This window comes from Erinaceus europaeus, chromosome 4, assembly GCF_950295315.1.
Source record: "Erinaceus europaeus chromosome 4, mEriEur2.1, whole genome shotgun sequence".
NCBI classification, from domain to species: Eukaryota; Metazoa; Chordata; class Mammalia; order Eulipotyphla; family Erinaceidae; genus Erinaceus; species Erinaceus europaeus.
In genome coordinates, this window is record NC_080165.1 from 15,850,692 (window position 1) to 15,869,496 (window position 18,805).

The 18,805-nt window shown below is 44.9% G+C and overlaps 1 protein-coding gene across 1 annotated transcript in view; it reads left to right on the forward strand.

Annotated features, from left to right (window-relative positions):
* TBC1D22A (TBC1 domain family member 22A) overlaps positions 1–18,805 on the forward strand; it is a 407,894-nt gene that overhangs the window by 87,333 nt on the left and 301,756 nt on the right. The window contains exon 5 of the mRNA XM_007522464.3: positions 18,432–18,502. Coding sequence (XP_007522526.1) covers positions 18,432–18,502 — 71 coding nt within the window. The remainder of the gene's footprint in view (positions 1–18,431; positions 18,503–18,805) is intronic.

Below are 18,805 nucleotides of genomic sequence, written 5' to 3' on the forward strand. Positions count from 1 at the left end.
CTTTTGTTTTTATTCTCGACCTGAAGTGTGCATGAAATTGCCAAGCCAACTCTCAGTCCAGTTCTTCTTCTTCTTTTTTTTTTTTAAATTTTATTTATTTATTTATTTATTTATTTATTTCCACCAGAGTTATTGCTGGGATTGAGTGCCTGAATGATGAATGCATAGCTCCTCATGGTCAAGTTTCTTTTTCATTTTTGGACAGAGACAGAAATTGAGAGGGAAGGGGAGAAAGAGAGACATCCACAGCACTGCTTTACCACTGATGAAGCTTCCCCCGTGCAAGTGGGGATGGGGGCCTTGAGGCCAGGTCCTTGCACATGATAATGTGTTCTCTCTCTGCCTCTTTTGCCTCCAGGGCTATAGCTGGGGCTCAGTGCCAGCTCTATGAATCCACTGCTCTTGGTAGCCATTTTTCCCATTTTTTTTATTGGGTAGGACAGAGAGAAATTGAGAGAGGATGGGGAGATAAGAGAGGGTGAGAGAAAGATAAACACCTGCAGATCTACTTCACGCTTGTGAAGCGACCTTCCCCTCCTGCAGGTAGAGAGCGGGAGGCTTGAACCCAGGTCCTTGTGCGAGTCCTTGTGCTCCATACCATGTCCACTTAATCGGGTGTGTTACTGCCGCTCCCCATCACATGTATTCTCTACCGGGTGCACCACTGCCTAACTCAAAGTTTTCTTCTTTTTATTTTGTATAGAGTGATGTTGTTAGACAAAGGAGAGGGTGAAAGAAGCAAAGAACAACTTCTTGACCTATTGAGCTCTGCGGGTTTTGTCATTGAGGCTTCCATGTGGTGCCAGGTATTGAGCGCAAGCTCTCATGCATCGAGTATACACTCGACATTGCACCACTGCCTGAGCCCCTTGGTTCTTTAGGTCTGTATAGTGGTCCATTGATGCATAGGCCACATTTGACTTCCATGGTCATTAGTGATGGGCATTTGGAGGCTGTTGTGTGTGAATGTTGATGTGCCCACTTTTGTGTTTTGTGTGGATGTGTTTTCCGCCGGGAATGGGACATGTGGTGGGTCTGTTCTGCATTTTGAGGACATGCCGGGCTGGCTCCTGAAGCAGCTGCAGCACTGTGCATTCTCACCAGCTGTATGTCAGGGTGCCAGTTTCCCACGTTTTAAAAAAAAATTATAGCTATCCTCAGGGGTATGTAGTGGCATCTCTTTGTGGCTTAGTTTTCCCTCTTGTCCAGTGATTTTTAGCATCTTATCCTGTGCTTACTGCTTCTTTATTTACTGGGTTGTCGGAAAAGTCATGACACCCTTTTGCATAGACAACTACATTATGTCTTTTCCGACAGCCCAAGATCTTCTTGGAAAAACTGCCTACTCTAACCTTTTGGCCTATTTCCAGTTGAGTTGTTTAGGGTTCAGAAGATAGTTTACCCCAAGCCTTATTCTCTGGAATGACAGGTGAGGACCATGCGTGGCCCCAACAGAACACATCTCGAATGGTGCAGTGTTGCCGTGGTATCTCTCCTTCTCAATCTGTCTCTCTCCCTCTCTGTCTCTTTCTGGCAGAAACTGATAGACCAAAAGGATTAGGTTATTTGTATAGATACCTTTTATCATTTGACATCTAAGGTCCATATGTGTGTGTGTTATTTATTTATTTTTCTAGCTGGTTGCTGTGAGGACCAGGCTGGGGGAGTGGGACTAAGCAGAGAAGCTGACTTTGACCGACTGTGCTGCTGGGCAAGCTACTTCCCTTCCCAGGGCACGTGCACTATCTCCTCTGCCTCCAGTTGGACAGGCCCCTGTGCATTTTAGACGGAGCCCAGATGCACCCTCCCCTCTCCTTTCCCCCCCACTCCAGCTGCACTACACTTCCTGTGCGTCGCTGTTAGAACCTGAGTGGACCTAAGTGCCACGTCAGGGATCTGTGATAAAGTCACATGAATGCTTTGTGCCATTCCAGATGCCCCCACTGATTTACAGGAGAGAAACCTCAGCTGTCAAGAGAGCACTTGGGTAGAAGAAATACTGAGTGATGACAACAGAGGAATCTGGTCTGGGAAGGACTCTTGGGAGAGAAGGGCTGAGATGAAGCAGACACCACACTAGGGGAAAGTACTGATGTTTGCTGGGCATCGCCGACCAAGTGACTTCTGTTTTAACAGGATTTATTTCCCCCACTCTGAATGAGTTGAGTGTGTTTACAGAGATTATTATAAAAAAAAAGTAAAAGAGGAAAAACCAGCAAGACCAAGCAAAGACAAAAACAAAGGACTAGAAGAAAAATGCAGTCCCTAACTTCCCCAGCTATTAGTGCGTACCATACATACTGTGTTCATTTCTGGTTCCACAAGGCCTGATTCTTCTAGAGAATAGGCCCCTTGCAAATGTGTTTGGAGATTATGTGAGCGAGGAGTCCTATTCTAGCAGGCGAGTTTCCTGGAGCACCTGCGAATTAAGCAGTGAGAAGGAGATGCATTCTGCAAATGGAGTGAATGTTCGGTGTGGCTGTGATGGGGGTCGAGGCGCTGCACTTCGGGAGGCAGGCGTGGGGCTCTCTTTACTTTAGGGAGACGTCCATGCTTCCAGCAATGGCTTTGGTAAAAGGGCATTTCAAAGCAGGGAAGAAGCTTGGTTTCTTTTTAGAAATCTTTTCTTTCTTTCTTTCTTTCTTTCTTTCTTTCTTTCTTTCTTTCTTTCTTTCTTTCTTTCTTTCTTTCTTTCTTTCTTTCTTTCGCCTCCAGGGTTATCGCTGGGGCTGGGTGCCTGCACTATGAACCCAGAGGCCATTTTCTCTTATTTTGTTGTCCTTTTGTTATTGTTGCCATTGCTGTTGCTGTTGTTGTTGCATAAGGCAGAGAAATCAAGAGAGGAGGGAAAGATGGGGGTGAGGGGGGACAGACACCTGTAGACCTGCTTCACTGCCTGTGAAGCGACCCCCCTGCAGGTGGGAAGATGGGGGCTTGAACCGAGATCCTTATGCCTGTCCTAGCGCTTTGCGCCATGTGTGTTTAACTCGCTGTGCTACTGCCTGGCCCCCTTAGAAATGGTTTGTTTATTTATTTATTTATTTATTTATTTATTTATTTTTTACATAGAAGAACTTAGCAGTTAATGAGAGCTCAGTTTCCAGGGTCAAATACAGCCCTTTTAATTTTTAAAAAAAGTTTGTATAAGTTAGTGATTTAGTAGTGGTTCACACGATTATTAGATTACAGGGTATTTTATCTCATGGGGCTTTGAAGGACAGCAGGGTCTAGAAGACAGCTCGACTCACTGACTCCCTTGTGTGTTTTCTAGCTTACTGGCTTGTGGGTTTTCATATCTGTGAACAGCTAAGAATCTTGGAGACCCCAGAGGCACTAGACCCCCAGGGGCTCCTTCTCCCAGTCTTCTTCAGAATTCTAGGATGGTGGAGTGAGTGGTCTGACTTTTTTTTTTTTTTTTATGTGGTTATTGAACCCTTTTAGTGGGGTCACATTCTTCAGTCCTGTCTCAGGTTGGGGAGTTGAGACCGGCAGGTTCCCAGGTTGCTCTCACCTGATCTGCCCCCTCAGAACATCTCTGACTCCCTGTACAGCAGAATCCTCCTCTGCCCTCCCCTGTTCTTTCTTGGTGGAGACTGAATTCCAGCCTGGGATGTTGAGAATCTCATACAAAATGAAAGCGTCATTGCCATTCAGAACCCAACTCCTTCAATCTCAGCCCTGGCTTGTCTCCTTGAAGTGCCCAATCTAGCCCCACTGCTGTGCCCTCTGGGAGGAGACCTTGCCCTCCCATCATCTCCTTGGTTTGGTGATCCAGCCCCCTTTCAGGTTCTAGCTCAGGTGTGTGTGTGTGTATGTATGTGTGTGTGTGTGTGTGTTGGTGGTGATGGTGGGGCTGGGGCTGCGGGTGCATGGGGGTGGGACGAGCTCTCAGTGGGACCTTCCCTAGCCCTGCTCTCTTCTCCAGTCCTGAAGCCCTGGGTTCTTCTTCCCTCTCTCTTGCTCCCCTTTCCTGGGTCAGCATTGCGCCCCCATGAAAGTACCTGAACATTTTCTGCCATATGTGAGGTCTCTGAGCACACTCGTCCTGGGGCTCTCAAGGGCCGCCCCTCCTCCCCCCTCTTCTTTGTTGTCACTGGAACTTCACTGTTTCGAGCTGGCGTTTTCAGAGACAGAGAGAGACACTATAGCACATCTCTCCCTCCCTCTCCCTCTCCCTCTCTCTCTGTAGGGAGCTGGGCTCAAACCTGGGTCCTGCATATGACAAAGAAGACATCCTTCCTGGTGAGCTGTCTTGCTGGTGGAGGTGGGGAGGGGGAATTTTTGCTAAAAGAAAAGGTTCTAGCTGGATATACCATTTTGCGAATAATTATTATGTAAGTACAGCAGTGACAGGCCATCAACCTTAGAGTCCTAGAACCATTCTGGAAGGCAGCTATGCTCACCACTATACCACCAACACAACTAACCATCCTGAAGTTTCCAGGAGGTCAGGGGCCTCCTGGACGCCTCTCTCTCTCCTCCTCTTGCAGCCAAACTAGGAGAAGCAAACTCCGCAGACAGTTAGCTCAGCCCACACCTCTGCTTGTCATTTGGTCTCCAGCATAAGACGGGTAGGCAAGGCACAGTCTTTCTCTGGCTTCTGTCCTTTCCCGCTCGCAGCCCGTCTGGCATACGCAGGCAAGGGACAAAGAGGTCAAATGTAAACAGCACGTGCCCCTGTGAGGAGCAAGTTTGCTGTTTGCTCCTGTTTGCACCCAAGCGAACAAGCAGCTTTCACTAGGGAGTGAGGTTTTCCTGGAGGGTGTGAGGTGGTGGTGACCTGTCTTTAGGGACTGTCATTCCTGTTCCAGAGACCCTCGTGGGGTGCATGGTGCTCCAGAGGGGTGCTCCCCAGCCTGCTGGAGTCCTGCCTGCTTCAGCACCGTGTCACCTCCCCTCACCAGTCAGTCACACAGAGAGCCCTGTGACATCCCATGCACATGGAGACACTCTGTCTCCCAAGCCTTCACTTAACACTCTGTTCCCCACGCCCCCAGCCCACTCCAGCTCTTAAGAGCATGAATCCGGATGCTGACACGCTGCCCTGCCCTCCCCCGTGGTGTCCTCCAGGCCCCCTCCCCCTCCAACCTTAATTCTGCTGCCCACACTCTTCCAGCCCTGGGCTTGGAGCCGGGGAGGAGTTTCATTGCTTTACACCACTGTGCTTCCGTACGCTGCTCCCTCTCGCCGCAGTGCCCTTGGCCCCTTGGCATATATCTTACTCACTTATTTTCAAGTCAAAGTTTTCTTTTTGCCACAGCGATCCATGTGTCTGACATAGAAATGAAGCAACAATCCAAGCCATTCGGCAGTGGCCGGGCCTTGCTCCCACCCTCCTCACCCTATGGCCCATCCCAGAGGTTTCCCATCGCCTCTCAGTACAAGATAATAATACCCGTCTGGGGCTTTCTTTCCCGTGGCTGACTACTATTCACACCCTGCAGTTTCTTCCAGCCTGGCTGTGTCCTCTGCCTTTCTGTTCTGGGCTTTGCATCATACCCCTTGCCCACCATTTCCTCTCATTTTATTTTATATTTATATATTTATTTTTACCAGAATTCAGCTCAGACTTAATGGCAATATGGGGGATCGAACCTGGGACTTTGGAACCCCAGGCATAGGAGTCTTTTTGCATAACCATTATACTATCTACCCCCATCCATCATTTCCTCTTTCTACCCCCCCCCCCCCAGGGCAATGCCATAGTTCTGGGAGAAATTGGGAATTTGTTGCTCAGCTGTGATTGTAAGTAGTGTGTGACCTTCTGTTTGGTATGAATGGTCCTGTGGGCCTGTGAGACAGGCTTCATGGGGGGAGGGGGCTTTGTTGGTGGTCTTTCTGCTCTCAGCCCACCCAGCCCTGCTGGCTCCCTTGGACGCCTCCCTGCCTCCCCCACCAGAGGTGAAAATATTGACTGCCACCTCTCTGCAGTCAGCCTCAGCCTTCCCACCACAAAGAGTTTTTATCTGCCCTTGCTCCTCCTTCACGCATGCCCTTGCCTTTATCTATAACTGTGTTCCCTTGCTGTCATGCTGATGAGGTTCAGGGTGAGAGGAGATAAATGTTTTTTTTTTTTTAAAGATTTTGTTTATTTATTAGTGAGAAATATAGGAGGAGAGAAAGAACCAGACATCATTCTGGTACATGTGCTTCCAGGGATCGAACTCGGGACCTTATGCTTGAGAGTTCAATGTTTTGTCCACTGTGCTACATCCCAAACCACAAATCTATTGTGTTTTAAGGGGTTGCAAAGTGCCCTTCTGGCAGAAGCTCAGGGGTGCCTTTCCCCTCTGCAGAGAAGGGGCTGCCTCTCTGCTGGTGTCCCCCTCACCTGCCTGGCACATGGCACCATTAACACTTGCTTGCACTGTTCTGAGTTCCCCTTCCCCACTTGCTCATGGGCCACTGGAGATGGAGACTGGCCTCTGTGCACCTCAGAGGGAGCTCAGTCCCCAGCTGGAGCCGTGGATCAATGCTCACTGACTGGATCAACACGTGTGTACAGTGGACTCGCAGGGGCATGTTTAATGACTCTGGTCCCAGAGGCAGCTTATACAGAGGGGGCAGGCGCTCAATTATGGTGGCCAGATGGAGTGATTTATGAGACTCTGGCTCTGTGGCTTATCGGCGCAAGAAATGTGCTTGCTGTGCGGACCCTTCTGAAGCTGTGACTGCTAAGTGTTTAGTTTAGACTCCCATTTAAGCCTAGGTGATTATAATGTATATGCATTTCTCATTGTTGTTTAGCATTTCCCTAAGAGTTTGTTGCTCCAAACGGTTTTCAAAAACCTGATTTAGAATCAGTTAAAAAGGGATGAGTGCCGTAAAAGAAAGAAAGAAAAAAAAACAACAGAGCTCAAATGTTGGGTTGATTTTTCTGTTTCCGCTGGCTTTTAAGAAGAAAAGTGCTTGTAATTACGAGTTCTTTGCATGTAGCATTTTGTGACAGGTTTTTGGTTCAGTCTCCGATGTGATATTTTACATCCAATTAGGATGAATGAGTCCCAGTTGCTTTATGGTTTGGGTTCACAGAGTGTGCTGAATAATTACTGCAGGAAGCATAGCAGAACCGTGTTTTTGTGCATTTGTATAGTAAGCCCCAGTTTACAAATGCTTTCTCAGGTATGATATCTTGGCCTTGTGAAAAATCTGGGACTTCAGAGAGGTGGGTGTCTTTATTTGTTGCATGTTTGAGGAGCCAGCTGGAGCTCAGGAGAGGTGAAGGGGATTGAATGCCCAGGGCCACACAGAGTGTCAAATCCTAGCCAGTGTGACATCTTTGCTTCCTTTGGTCATGGGGTATCTGCTGTGGCCATGTCCCACGTGGGGATTTATTGAGACGTTAGCCTTCAAAGCAGAGCTGAGCATGGGATTGTGACATTGGTGGTGTCCCACTGGTGGTAATCATTTTACGAATTGTCCGCAAATTTTGTTTTTCAGAAAGAAAATGCATTAGCATGGAAGAAATGTCATTTGTGTGTCATGATTTTCTAGTATTAAAAATTTTCATACATAACTGTGTGCAAGAACCTGGGTTCGAGCCCTTGCTCCCAACCTGAAGGGGGAAGGGTTTCACAAGTGGTGAAGCAAGTACTGCAGGTCTCTCCCTCTCTCTCTCTCTCTCTCTCTCTCTCTCTCTCACTCACTCACTCACTCACTCTCCTCCTGTGTCTCTCCCTCCTCTTTCAGTTTCTATCTGTCCTATCAAATAGAGAGAGAGAGAGAGAGAGAGAGGGAAAGAAGGAAAGAAAAAAAGAAAGAGAGAAATGGCTGCCAGTGGATTTGTAGTGCAGGCACTGAGCATAGTGATAACCCTAGTGGTAATTAAAAAAAATTCTCTCTCTCTCTCTCTCTCTCTCTCTCTGAGCCAGGGCCTCATGATTATATTGCTCTCCAGTTGACTTTTTTTTTTGTTGTTGTTGTTTTTGTTTTTGCTTCCAGGGTTATTGCTGTGACTTGGTGCCTACACCAAGAACCCACTGCTCCTGGAGGCCATTCCCCCCCTTTTTTTTTTAACCCTGGTTGTTTTATCATTGTTGTGGTTATTATTATCATTGCTACTGATGTCGTTGTTGTTGGATAGGACAGAGAGAAATGGAGAGAGGAGGGGAAGACAGAGAGGGGGAGAGAAAGCTAGACACCTGCAGACCTGCTTCACCACCTGTGAAGCGACTCCCCTGCAGGTGGGGAGCCGGAGGCTTGAACTGGGATCCTCCCGCTGGTCCTTGTGCTTTGCGCCACCTGCGTTTAACCCACTGCGCCACCGCCTGACCCCCTCCAGTTGACTCTTTAATTAAGATGGGGGCAGAGCTAGAGAGGCACCTCAGCACTGTGCCTCATTCGTGGCTGTGGCACTACTGTGTGGTTTGAACCTGGGCTATATGCCTTAGTGGCAAAGCATTCTCCCTGCCTAGCCAGCTACCTCTCCACTCCGTTCTTATATACTGCCTTTCTTCCTTAGGTGTTCAGTCTGATTCTAGGACGTACGGGGCCAGATAGCTGAAAAGAAAGCTAAACATAGACTCTGGAACTGGGACCGTACACATGCTTTATTCCACTGTCACCTCTTTTTTTTTTTTTCCATTCAAAGAGAGAAAGGTATAGAGCTAAAAGGAGAGACACAACATCACTGGAGCCTCCTTGGTACCATAGCACCTCCTATGTTTAAACATGGGCTGCGTACATGATTTAAAGTGGGTGAACTCACTCTCCCTCCTACCCATGGAACACAGACTTTAAAGGCAAAGTCTCAGGCAGCTGAAGGAAGTGTGTAAACAGATATGCCAGGCTTGCACTCATCATAGAAAAAAAAAAAACCAACCAAATTTGCTTATAATAATATCAGCAACAATAAGCATCAAGATGAAGAGTTTTATTAGAAATAAAGTCATGTTTTATAGTGATAAATGGCTCAACTCATTAAGCTGATAGATCTTTCCTAAGTGTGTTTACCTAATAACACAGCTTCAGAACATGTGAGGCAAATGCTGGCAAAAATGGAGGGGTGGAGGGGAAAGACAAAGCCACCATCATAGGAGAAATTTCGAACTTCTTTTTCCTGAGTAAATCTGGATACGATCATCATCTCTGGCATTATGCTATTCCACTGCAGAATACTGTGCCCCAGTATGGTTCCGTAGCCTCCATGTCCACTTGGTCGATTCCAAATTATATTCCTCCATGAGGATCATTTCTGGAACCATCCGTTCCACCCCGGTTCCATGGCTGCCAGTTCTTAGCAACATCGCCCCGCCAGATATTCGTCGGGATGCGGCATCATCTAAGTTCATTTCCCACGTCTACGCTCGACTGGACCTGCCAATATACGCGGATATCTTCGCCCACCCTGTCCAATGCTTGACGTCTCATCACCCAATCTGGTCCCCTACGCCTACACTGAACTTCTCTGTTCCAGACTCTTGGAAACAGAGTTGGCAGTCAGCTGAGGTCAAGAACAAACACCTCATCACAGACCCCTGCAAGCGTCAACCCGGCTTTGACCTAGCACGTTATGATTGGGCCCTCCTCAATCGCTATCGAACAGGCCATGGCCGGTGTGCCGCTATGTTCCATCGCTGGGGAGCCAGAGACGACCCGAACTGCCCCTGCGGCTATAGACAGACTATGACCCACATAGTCAACGACTGCCACCTCTCCAGATTCAAAGGAGGTCTCGAAACTTTACATCAGGCAACCTGATGCTGTTGACTGGCTACGGAAGAAGGGCAAACGCTAGAAGAAGAAGTAAATCTGGACATTAGTGAAGATACAAGAGACATAGGTAGCATTTCCAGCTAACTGGGTCTAGCTGATTTGTTTATGCTGGGCCTATCAACTGAAAAGAGTGCATGTTCTTCTCAGGGATCTGTGGCACGTTTACCAGGAAGACCTGCATGTACTCTGCCAAGGCAGTTCACACTAAATATCAAAGAATTGAAACAACAACAAGATCATCTGATCAAATACTTTTTTTTCCCCTTGTGGTAGTACCAGGACTTCACACATATGCAATTTCACTGCTTCTGGGCTGATTTTTAAAAATTGTTTCACTTAAATGGAGAGATACAGCCAGAGAAGGAGAGGTGACTCCCACAGCACTACTCTGCCATTTTTAGAGCTTTCCCTGCTCCAAGATGCTTCTATGTGATGCCAGGAGTTGCCCAGGGCTTCAGGCATGTAAGGTGCATGCCCTACAACATGAGCTATCTCCCAGTATCCAGCCAAATGTTTTAAATAAGAAATCAGTCCAGCAAGAAGATGCCCAGGACATCTTCAAATATTTGGAAATTCTTCAACATGCTTGCAAAGACCTCACAGATCAAGTATCACAACGGAAAAGTAGAAAGCATTTTAAACTGTATTAAAATGACAACACGTATTAAAACTTACGTGTCGGAAAGGGGAGTCGGGCTGTAGCACAGTGGGCTAGGTGCATGTGGCGCAAAGCGCAAGGAGAATACAGGTCCAAGAAGGATGACAGAGGACCTAGTGGGGGATGTATTGTTATATGGAAAACCGAGAAATGTTATGTATATACAAAGTATTGTATTTACTGTCGAATGTAAAACATTAATTCCCCAATAAAGAAATAGCCCGCCTAGTTGGGCACACATGTTACAATGTGCAAAGACCCAGGTTTGAGACCCTGGTCCTCACATGCAGGGGAGAAAGCTCTGCAAGTGGTGAAGTAGGGTTGCAGGTGTTTCTCTCTCCCTCTCTTTCTCTCCTCCTCCCCTCTCAATTTCTGGCTGTCTCTATCCAGTAAATAAATAAAGGTAAAAAGAAAATTAAAAAAAGAAAAGCAGCTAGGAAAAGAAGAGGACATGACATAACCAAGCAAAGAAAGGAATAAAAAGAAGGGTGGAAGTCAACAATCTGGGCAAAGGACAAGAACATAGAAGAGTCAAAAAAAGTGTTTTTTTTGAAGAGATCAAGAAAAACTTCTAGTTAGATTTGGAATAAAAAAAAAAAAGAACTGAAAAAAGAGAAGAACATGGAAATGATGTGGTGACTACAATGTTGAACTTAAAACCCTCAGGCCCTAAGTTTCACCCCCAGCATTGCCCTTGCCAGAGTGATCTTCTGGCTTTTCTCGATGCCTCTCATGTAAATGAATAAGTCAATACACAAAATACCAATATCAGAAATGTAATAGAAAATATCACTAAAGATGCTACAGGCACAAAATGACAATAAGAGGATATAATTTACAACTTTACGCCAGTAAATTAAAATATTTCAAGAACTGTCATTTTCCTTAAAGATAACATAATTAAACTGAATTAAGGGTATGTGTAGAAAAATCTTAATACTTCTATATTAATTTATCTTTATCTATTCTTTTTAGATTTATTTAATTTATTTAAGGTGATTGGACAGAGAGAAATGGAGAGAGTAAGGGGAGATAGTAGGGAGAAAGAGAGACACTTGCAACACTATTTCACCGCTTGCAAAGTTTCTCCTCTGCAGGTGGGGACCTGGGGCTTTAACCCAGTTTCTTGTGCTCTGTAATGTGTGTGCTCAATGGCTGTGCCACCTCCTGGCCCTTCTCCTATGTTAACTAAAAAAAAAAAAAAGTAATTAAAAGCACATTCACAAAGGTTAAGCTTTGGGGTTAAATAGTTCTAATAATGAACTCTATCAAACACTTATAGAAGAAATAGCACCAATTCTAAACCAAAAAAAAAATCTTTTTAGAAAAGACAGGAGGCAAATACACTTCTGAACTCATTTTATATTTATTTATTTAAATATTTTATTTATGAGAAAAATAGGAGAGAGAGAGAAAGAACCAGACATCACTCTGGTACATTTGCTGCTGGTGATTGAACTCAGGACCTCATGCTTGAGAGTCCAGTGCTTTATCCACTGTGCCACCTCCTGGACCACTGAACTCATTTTATTAATGGAATATAACCCTGATACCAAAACCTTACAGAGACATTGTTAGAAAAGTAAACTGGAGGCCAGTATCTGTGCTAAACAAAAGACAAAAATTCTTTTAAGTATATCTTGGCAAGTTGACTTTTGCTTCAGTCCATGCTGTCAAAGGGGCTTTTTTCTTGTCATTAACAAGAAGAAAACTAGACCAAGTCTGTGAAACAAATACTTTTGGGAGCTGTACACAGGAATGCAGGGTGGTGTTCCCCAAGAAAGGGAGATACAAGTACAGATGAGTTGACATTAGATCCACTTACACGGGAGATAGTTTCTGGGGTGCAGCTCAGGGAGATGGATTGGAACTAAATCTGGCAGACTTGCAGAGGTTGAGGAGTCAGGAAAGGGGGTGTGGGAAGCCACTCTCCAGTGAGAGTGCTCAGGAGGAGAGTGAATGGCAGGTGTCTACTGTGTGGGGTCAATCAGGATTGCTGATCTGTTCTAGAGTCAGGAGACTAGTAGACCAGGAGGTGTCTGCTGTGTGGGGTCAATGAGGATTGCTGGCATCTGTTCTAGAGTCAGGAGATCAGGAGAAGGACTCCCCAGAAAACAGTATGTCAGACAATTCCTGGAGCTCACACACAGTGCTGGCTGTGGAACATTGATGTGAGGACTGGGAAGTTACTCTCGCTTTAAGTAGCTGAATGTGGGGAAACCCTGTATGCTCAGAGCCCGAGCCCTGGAGAAGGTACACCCCCAGGTCACGATGCTGGGTGAGCACACGAATGTGGGCCCCAGGAATTGAGTGCTGCAGAAAGTGCATGGACAGGGCCTGGTATTCAGGCTCAGGAGACCCTGGTCAAGGAACCCCCTTTCTCCTCTGCTGTTCCTCCTTCACACTCAGCTGAAAAGATAACATCATGCCAACTGACCAAAGAGAAATATTTACAAGGCCCAGTTTCATAATCACAGAGGCAATAAATTGATAACAGGCACATCTGGCATTCTATAAAAAATAACAGACTTGCCATGAAACAGGAAAATATGACCTCAAGTCAGAAGAAACACCAGACAGTAGAAATAGACCCACAAGTTGGTAATAAAATTATGAATAATCTAATAAAAAGGTGGGCAAAAGACTACACATAAACTTCATAAAAGGTGTAGAAATGGCCAATAAGCACATAAAAAGGTACTCAGCATTCAACATTAGTCATCACAGAATTGCTAATTAAATTCATAATGAGATGCCTTTTAACATTTACTAGGATGGTTTTGATTAAAGACTGACAACATTAAATTTTGACCAATTGGAACAATTAACACTCAGACATTGCTAGTAGAAAGTGTATATTTGCCCAGTGACTTTACACACGTTTCTTTTTTATTTATTTTTATTTTTAAATTTTTTTACACACGTTTCTATGATCTAGCAACTCCACCTTTTCATTATTTGCCTAAGAGAAATGAAAATGCATTCTCACAAAAATGTATTTCCACAAGAATGCTCATAGTAGCACAGACTTGTAAATAACCCAGATGTCTATGAACATGTAGGTAATATTCATACAGTAGCATCTTGGTTTTTCTTCTAAATAAGGAACAACTAATACACCCTACATGTATGACCTTGAGAGACATCCTACTTCTGGCAAAAGTGGCAGGGGGAGGGGCCGCAGAAGCAGCTGTGGTAGCCAGAGACCTGTCTGCCAACACAGGAGCTGCTGGGTGAAATACAGAGGGCTCTGCAAGTTAGAGTCGCCCTTCTCTGTGGGAAGATACGGGAGGGAGAGTCGAGGAAGTCCCAGGGGAAATCTCTACGCATCTCCCAAGCTCTGTGATCACTGTCAAGAGGAACCAAGGTGTGGCCCAGAGCAAAATGTCCCAGAGACAGAGAAACTGTCTCATGAAAAAAAGAGTAGAGGGTTTGGGAAACCTCTTCATAAGGAGGAAGTTCACCCATGGCGGAGGGGTCTCAGAAAAATAAGAAGAGGGAGAAAAAGAACCGCAGTGCCTTCGTAAAACACGAGGCTGCAGAGAGCCAAGCGGCTGTCTGCTTATCTGGAGTGCCTTCATACGTCTGCTGGTGGTCCCTGTTCGGGCCTGACAGTGGCTTATTTTGGGGAGTCATACTTTTTTACTGGAGTATAATTTATATACAGTAGGAGGATAAAAATAGCAGCCAGAAAATAGTTCTGCTGGTGATAGAATTGTCTCTATGTTTTTACATTTTTAAAAAATGATTAAGTCACATGAAAGAGAATCAGAACACCACTTGGGCACCTGGGCCAGAGATCAGACCATGAGCCCCAGACTTGCAAGTCCTGTGTTCTACCAGACGAACTATTTTCTGGCTGCTATTTTTATCCTTCTACTGTATACAAATTATACTCCAGTAAAAAAGTATGATGCCCACAACGCTAGCCTGGCAAGCCACCACTTTAAAATTATTGTATTTATTTATTTATTTTGGATAGAGACAGAGAAATTAAGAGGGAAGGAGGAGATAGCAGACACAGACGGATGGACACACACACACACACTTGCAGCACTACTTCACTGTCCGTGAAGCTTCCCTTCTGGGAGCTTGAACCTAGTTCTTTCTGCGCTGTAAGTAATGTGTATGCTTCACTGGTCATCATACATCACCTGGCCCATAAATCACTGCTTTCTCTTTTTTGAGTTTTATTTATAAGGTGGAAATATTGACAAGATCTTAGGATAAGAAGGGTACATTTCCACACAATGCCCACCCCAGAAGTCCATATCCAATCCCCTTCCTTGATAGCTTCCCTATTCTTTATCCCTCTGGGAATACTTAAGAGGTAAAGAGCTTAATTTTCTTCTCTCCAGTTCTTCCAAGTCATTACAAACCACAGCACCTGGGAAAAAGCACTGCCTCTGACCTCCAGAGGCTTATACACCATGTTGTTTTTTTTAATTTTTAAAAATTGTATCTTTACTTATTGGATTGATACCAACAGAAATCGAGAGGGAAGTTGGTGTTAGGGAGGGAGAGAGACAGAGAGACAGAGAGACATCTACAGCACTGCTTCAGCACTTGCAAAGCTTTCCCTCTGCAGGTGGGGACCAGGGGCTTGAACCTGGGTTCTTGTGCACTATAACATGTGCACTCAACCAGGTGTGCCACTGCTGGGCCCCTCACCATGTCTGGGATATATATATATATATATCCTTTTTTTTTTTTTTTTTTTTTTTTTTTGCCAAACCACTTCTAAACTCTGGCTCATGGTGATCCTGGGGATTGGACTTGGGACCTTTGGTGTCTCAGGTATGAAAGTCATTTTACTTAACCATTACAATAGTTCTCCTCAGCCCTCACTTAACAGTCTATCTTCTGCAAACATTCTTATTTTAATTTGTTGTCCTGTGGTCCCCGTTGAGGCTGCGCGTCTCTTTTTGTTATGTGTTCAGCCATTTCTGTCTTCTCATCTGTGAACTGTCTGCCTTTTCTGTGTGTCTTCTTTATATATTCATATTAATTTTTAAAAAATTAATTTTTCATGCATTTTAATCATTTATTTATTTACTGGATAGAGAGAAATCCAGAGGGAAGGGGTGGCGGAAGGACAACTATAGAACTCCCTCGCTCTTCCCCCTGCAGGTGGGATTTGGGGGCTTGAATCCTGGTCCTTGTGTGCTGTAGCATGTGAGCTCACTCAGGCAATGCTACTGTCCAGCCTCTATATTAACTTATTATACATTGCATTTCTTGCAGCTTTTAAGCCTGTCATTTTCTGGTTTAACATTATAATGCTTTTCACTCTACATTCGTTTCAAACTTTTTTTTTAAAGATTTTATTTTTTTAAATTTTATTCTATTCTATTTATTTATTTTCCCCTTTGTTGCCCGTGTTGTTTTTTATTGCTGTAGTTATTGTTATTGATGTCATCGTTGTTGGACAGGACAGAGAGAAATCGAGAGAGGAGGGGAAGACAGAGAGGGAGAGAGAGATAGACACTTGTAGACCTGCTTCACCGCCTGTGAAGCGACCTCCCTTACAGGTGGGGAGCCGGGGGCTTGAACCGGGATCCCTATGCCGGTCCTTGAGCTTTGCGTCGTGTGCGCTTAACCCGTTGCGCTATCGCCCGACTCCCTATTTCAAACTTTTATATAGTTAATTTGTTAACCTTCTTATGTATAATTTCAGATTTGTGTTTGGCATAGGAAGGCCCTTCTCCTGAAAGTAGAAAGTTTCCTCTTGTATTTATCTTTCTCACTCTCTCTCTTTAGATTTTGGATCTCTGATCACTGGGAAATGTTTGGATGGGATGATACTTGTTTTAATTCCTTTTTCTAAAAGTAGGTATCATATTGTACAGATAGCACTGGTATACTTGCTTCCTGATTTTCAATGCTGTTTTTTAAAAGCATAACTTAATGAAGGTTTCATTTGAACCATTCATTTGTTTCATCAATCCTTTTGCTTAAGTCTTGCTTTTAGAATCCAGCCCTGGTTCCCGTCTGTCTTCAGGTTCTGCCTGCCTCTCTTTTTGCTTCATCCTCAGACTGGTCAGTGAGGTGCTAGGTGGTAGGGCAGCCCCCAGCCTCACACCTGACTCTCAAAACCTCCAGAGAAAAGGAGCAGGAGCTTTCAAACCGCCCCCCCCCCCAATTTCGGTATTTGCATTTCCTTTTCAGAGAGGGTCCCAGGGCCATTGCTGGTGAGTCAGTGGTGAGGGGCTGGCCTAGCTCTATCCCAGCAACAGTGTATGAACCCCTTTTGAGTGGAGAGTCAGCTCTCTCTGGGCTGACTCCCTCTCCTTGCTCCATGGCTCTTGGGGAAGGTATGCATATTGCACAGCTTGGATCTTGCTGGGCAGACGGAGGGGCCGTGGTCCCTGCAGCCAAGTTGGCATCTGACATATGTCATAATGGGCCCTTGGCCCATCAACCTTATCCAACCCCTTAGTGAAGTGGCAAGATTTCTTGATGAAGAAGCCTCCTCTCACCTCTGGAGTAAATCTTACTGGTGTGCACTTCTATTTGAATATCTGTCTGTTTTCTGACTCAATTTTATCTTTTATCTTTCTGTCTGTATTTGTGAGATTTATTTGTCTTATAGGAAGCCTTCTTAATTATGATGTTAATTGAGTGGAATGACCCCAAGAAAGGAAGGTCACCTTGTTGACATGCACTCCGGGTCACCCCTCTAACCTTTCTGAAATGGTTCCTCCTTTCCATCATGGGATTAGAACCCTAATTTACTCAGACTGTTTTGAAGATCAGGTAATATCTATGAAAGTTCTTTTTTTCAACATGAGTGCTTACATAAAGCCAGAACTTTGTCCTACACTATATATTCAAGATACCATTTTTTTCCCCCTGAGTTTCTTCCTGGAGGAGACAGGTTCAGAAAACATAAGCAACTGAGATTTCTTGTGACTTTCTTCATAAGCCATAATCAGAAAGCCAGACTCATGCAGTCGGAGAGGCCTGGGAACATGATTGGTAAACATTGCATTATTGGTGTTCAGATATTAGGTTCTGGCTTTTCATAATATCCTTAGGGAACTGGGGAAGATTTGATATTTTCTGAGATTGCTGTAAAATGCAAGTTATTGCTGGTTCTATGGCCCAATTATTCTGTACTTATTTTACTTAGACTTTAGTAATTGGGAAAAGATTGGATGTCAGGACTTTGTATTTTGTTGATTATATTACCAAAGCCTTCTCTTTAATCATTTCTTTTATTCTTGGTATTAATCATTAGCTCCGAGCTGTTAGTAAAAGAATGTAATGGTGAATTCCTGACTTGAAGGGAAGAAATAATCACTTCAGTTTCAGTGGGCAGGACTGAGTGTTGATATACCTACAAATTGAAATGTATTCTCTAGTCAGTCAGTCGGGGCATATATTAGTAGATGCTCAAGGAGAGGGAAGGTCAGCCAGATGGAACCCTTTGCCTTTGGAGGATCTGGGCTTTGGGCCAGGCCAGCCCCACCCCTGTGACCCTCCCACCTGAGCCATCAGCAGAAGCCCCGTAGTGACTCTGCTGTCCCTGGTGTGTGAAATCTGACTGCCTTGTCCATTACTGCTCTGTGAATCCTTTCTCATCTCCATGAAATCATTCCCTTCAGTCCAGTACTGAGAGAGCCACCTCACAGAACTATTTTTCAGCAACACTGAAAGAGGTCAACAAGGGGTGAGAGAGAAAGCAAGAAAACCCACTGAGGTTAAGTCGGGAAAAGACTTGAGGGGCGACCTAATTGTTTGGAGAAGGGGTTATTATTTCACTACCCCCCACCCAGGGCGTGTGCTAGGTATACATCTCTCAAACCCCTGCTCTTGAGATTGAAATGTTAACAGCATCTAGCTTTGTTTGACAAGATTCAGTATATGAAGCAAAATTCTTTCATGCTTCGAGGACAATTCTCATCCCAAATTCTTGTCATTGAGGTTCATTCTGGTTTCATTTATGGGACCAACTGTCCCTAACAACACAGGTAGAAGATGGTCTAGTATTTGGGGGGGGGGGCTGTCAACTATTTGTCAACTCTGTTTTTTATTCATTTTCTTTTTCCCCCAACAGAGGAATTGCGCAAGTTGAGCTGGTCTGGAATCCCTAAGCCCGTCCGTCCCATGACATGGAAACTGCTCTCTGTAAGTCTCTGTGGGCCTCTTTCCTTGAGCCCCCCACTCCAACCCACCCCCCGAGAGGACAGGCTCTGGCATCTGGGCAGGAGTGCCAGCCATCTCGTTTGCTGTCTTGGTTGCAGAGACTCAGACGGGCTGAGATGACCCTCTCCATTCTTTGCTTAATTTCAAGCTTGGTTGGACAGGGCTGGTAGGAAATGTGGATAAGTAATAATTTATGAAAGCTATCCTTTTCTTCTGGTGATTTTATTATTTTTAGAAAATCTTTGTAATATTTTCAAATCTGTGATGTAGAAATGATTCTAGCAA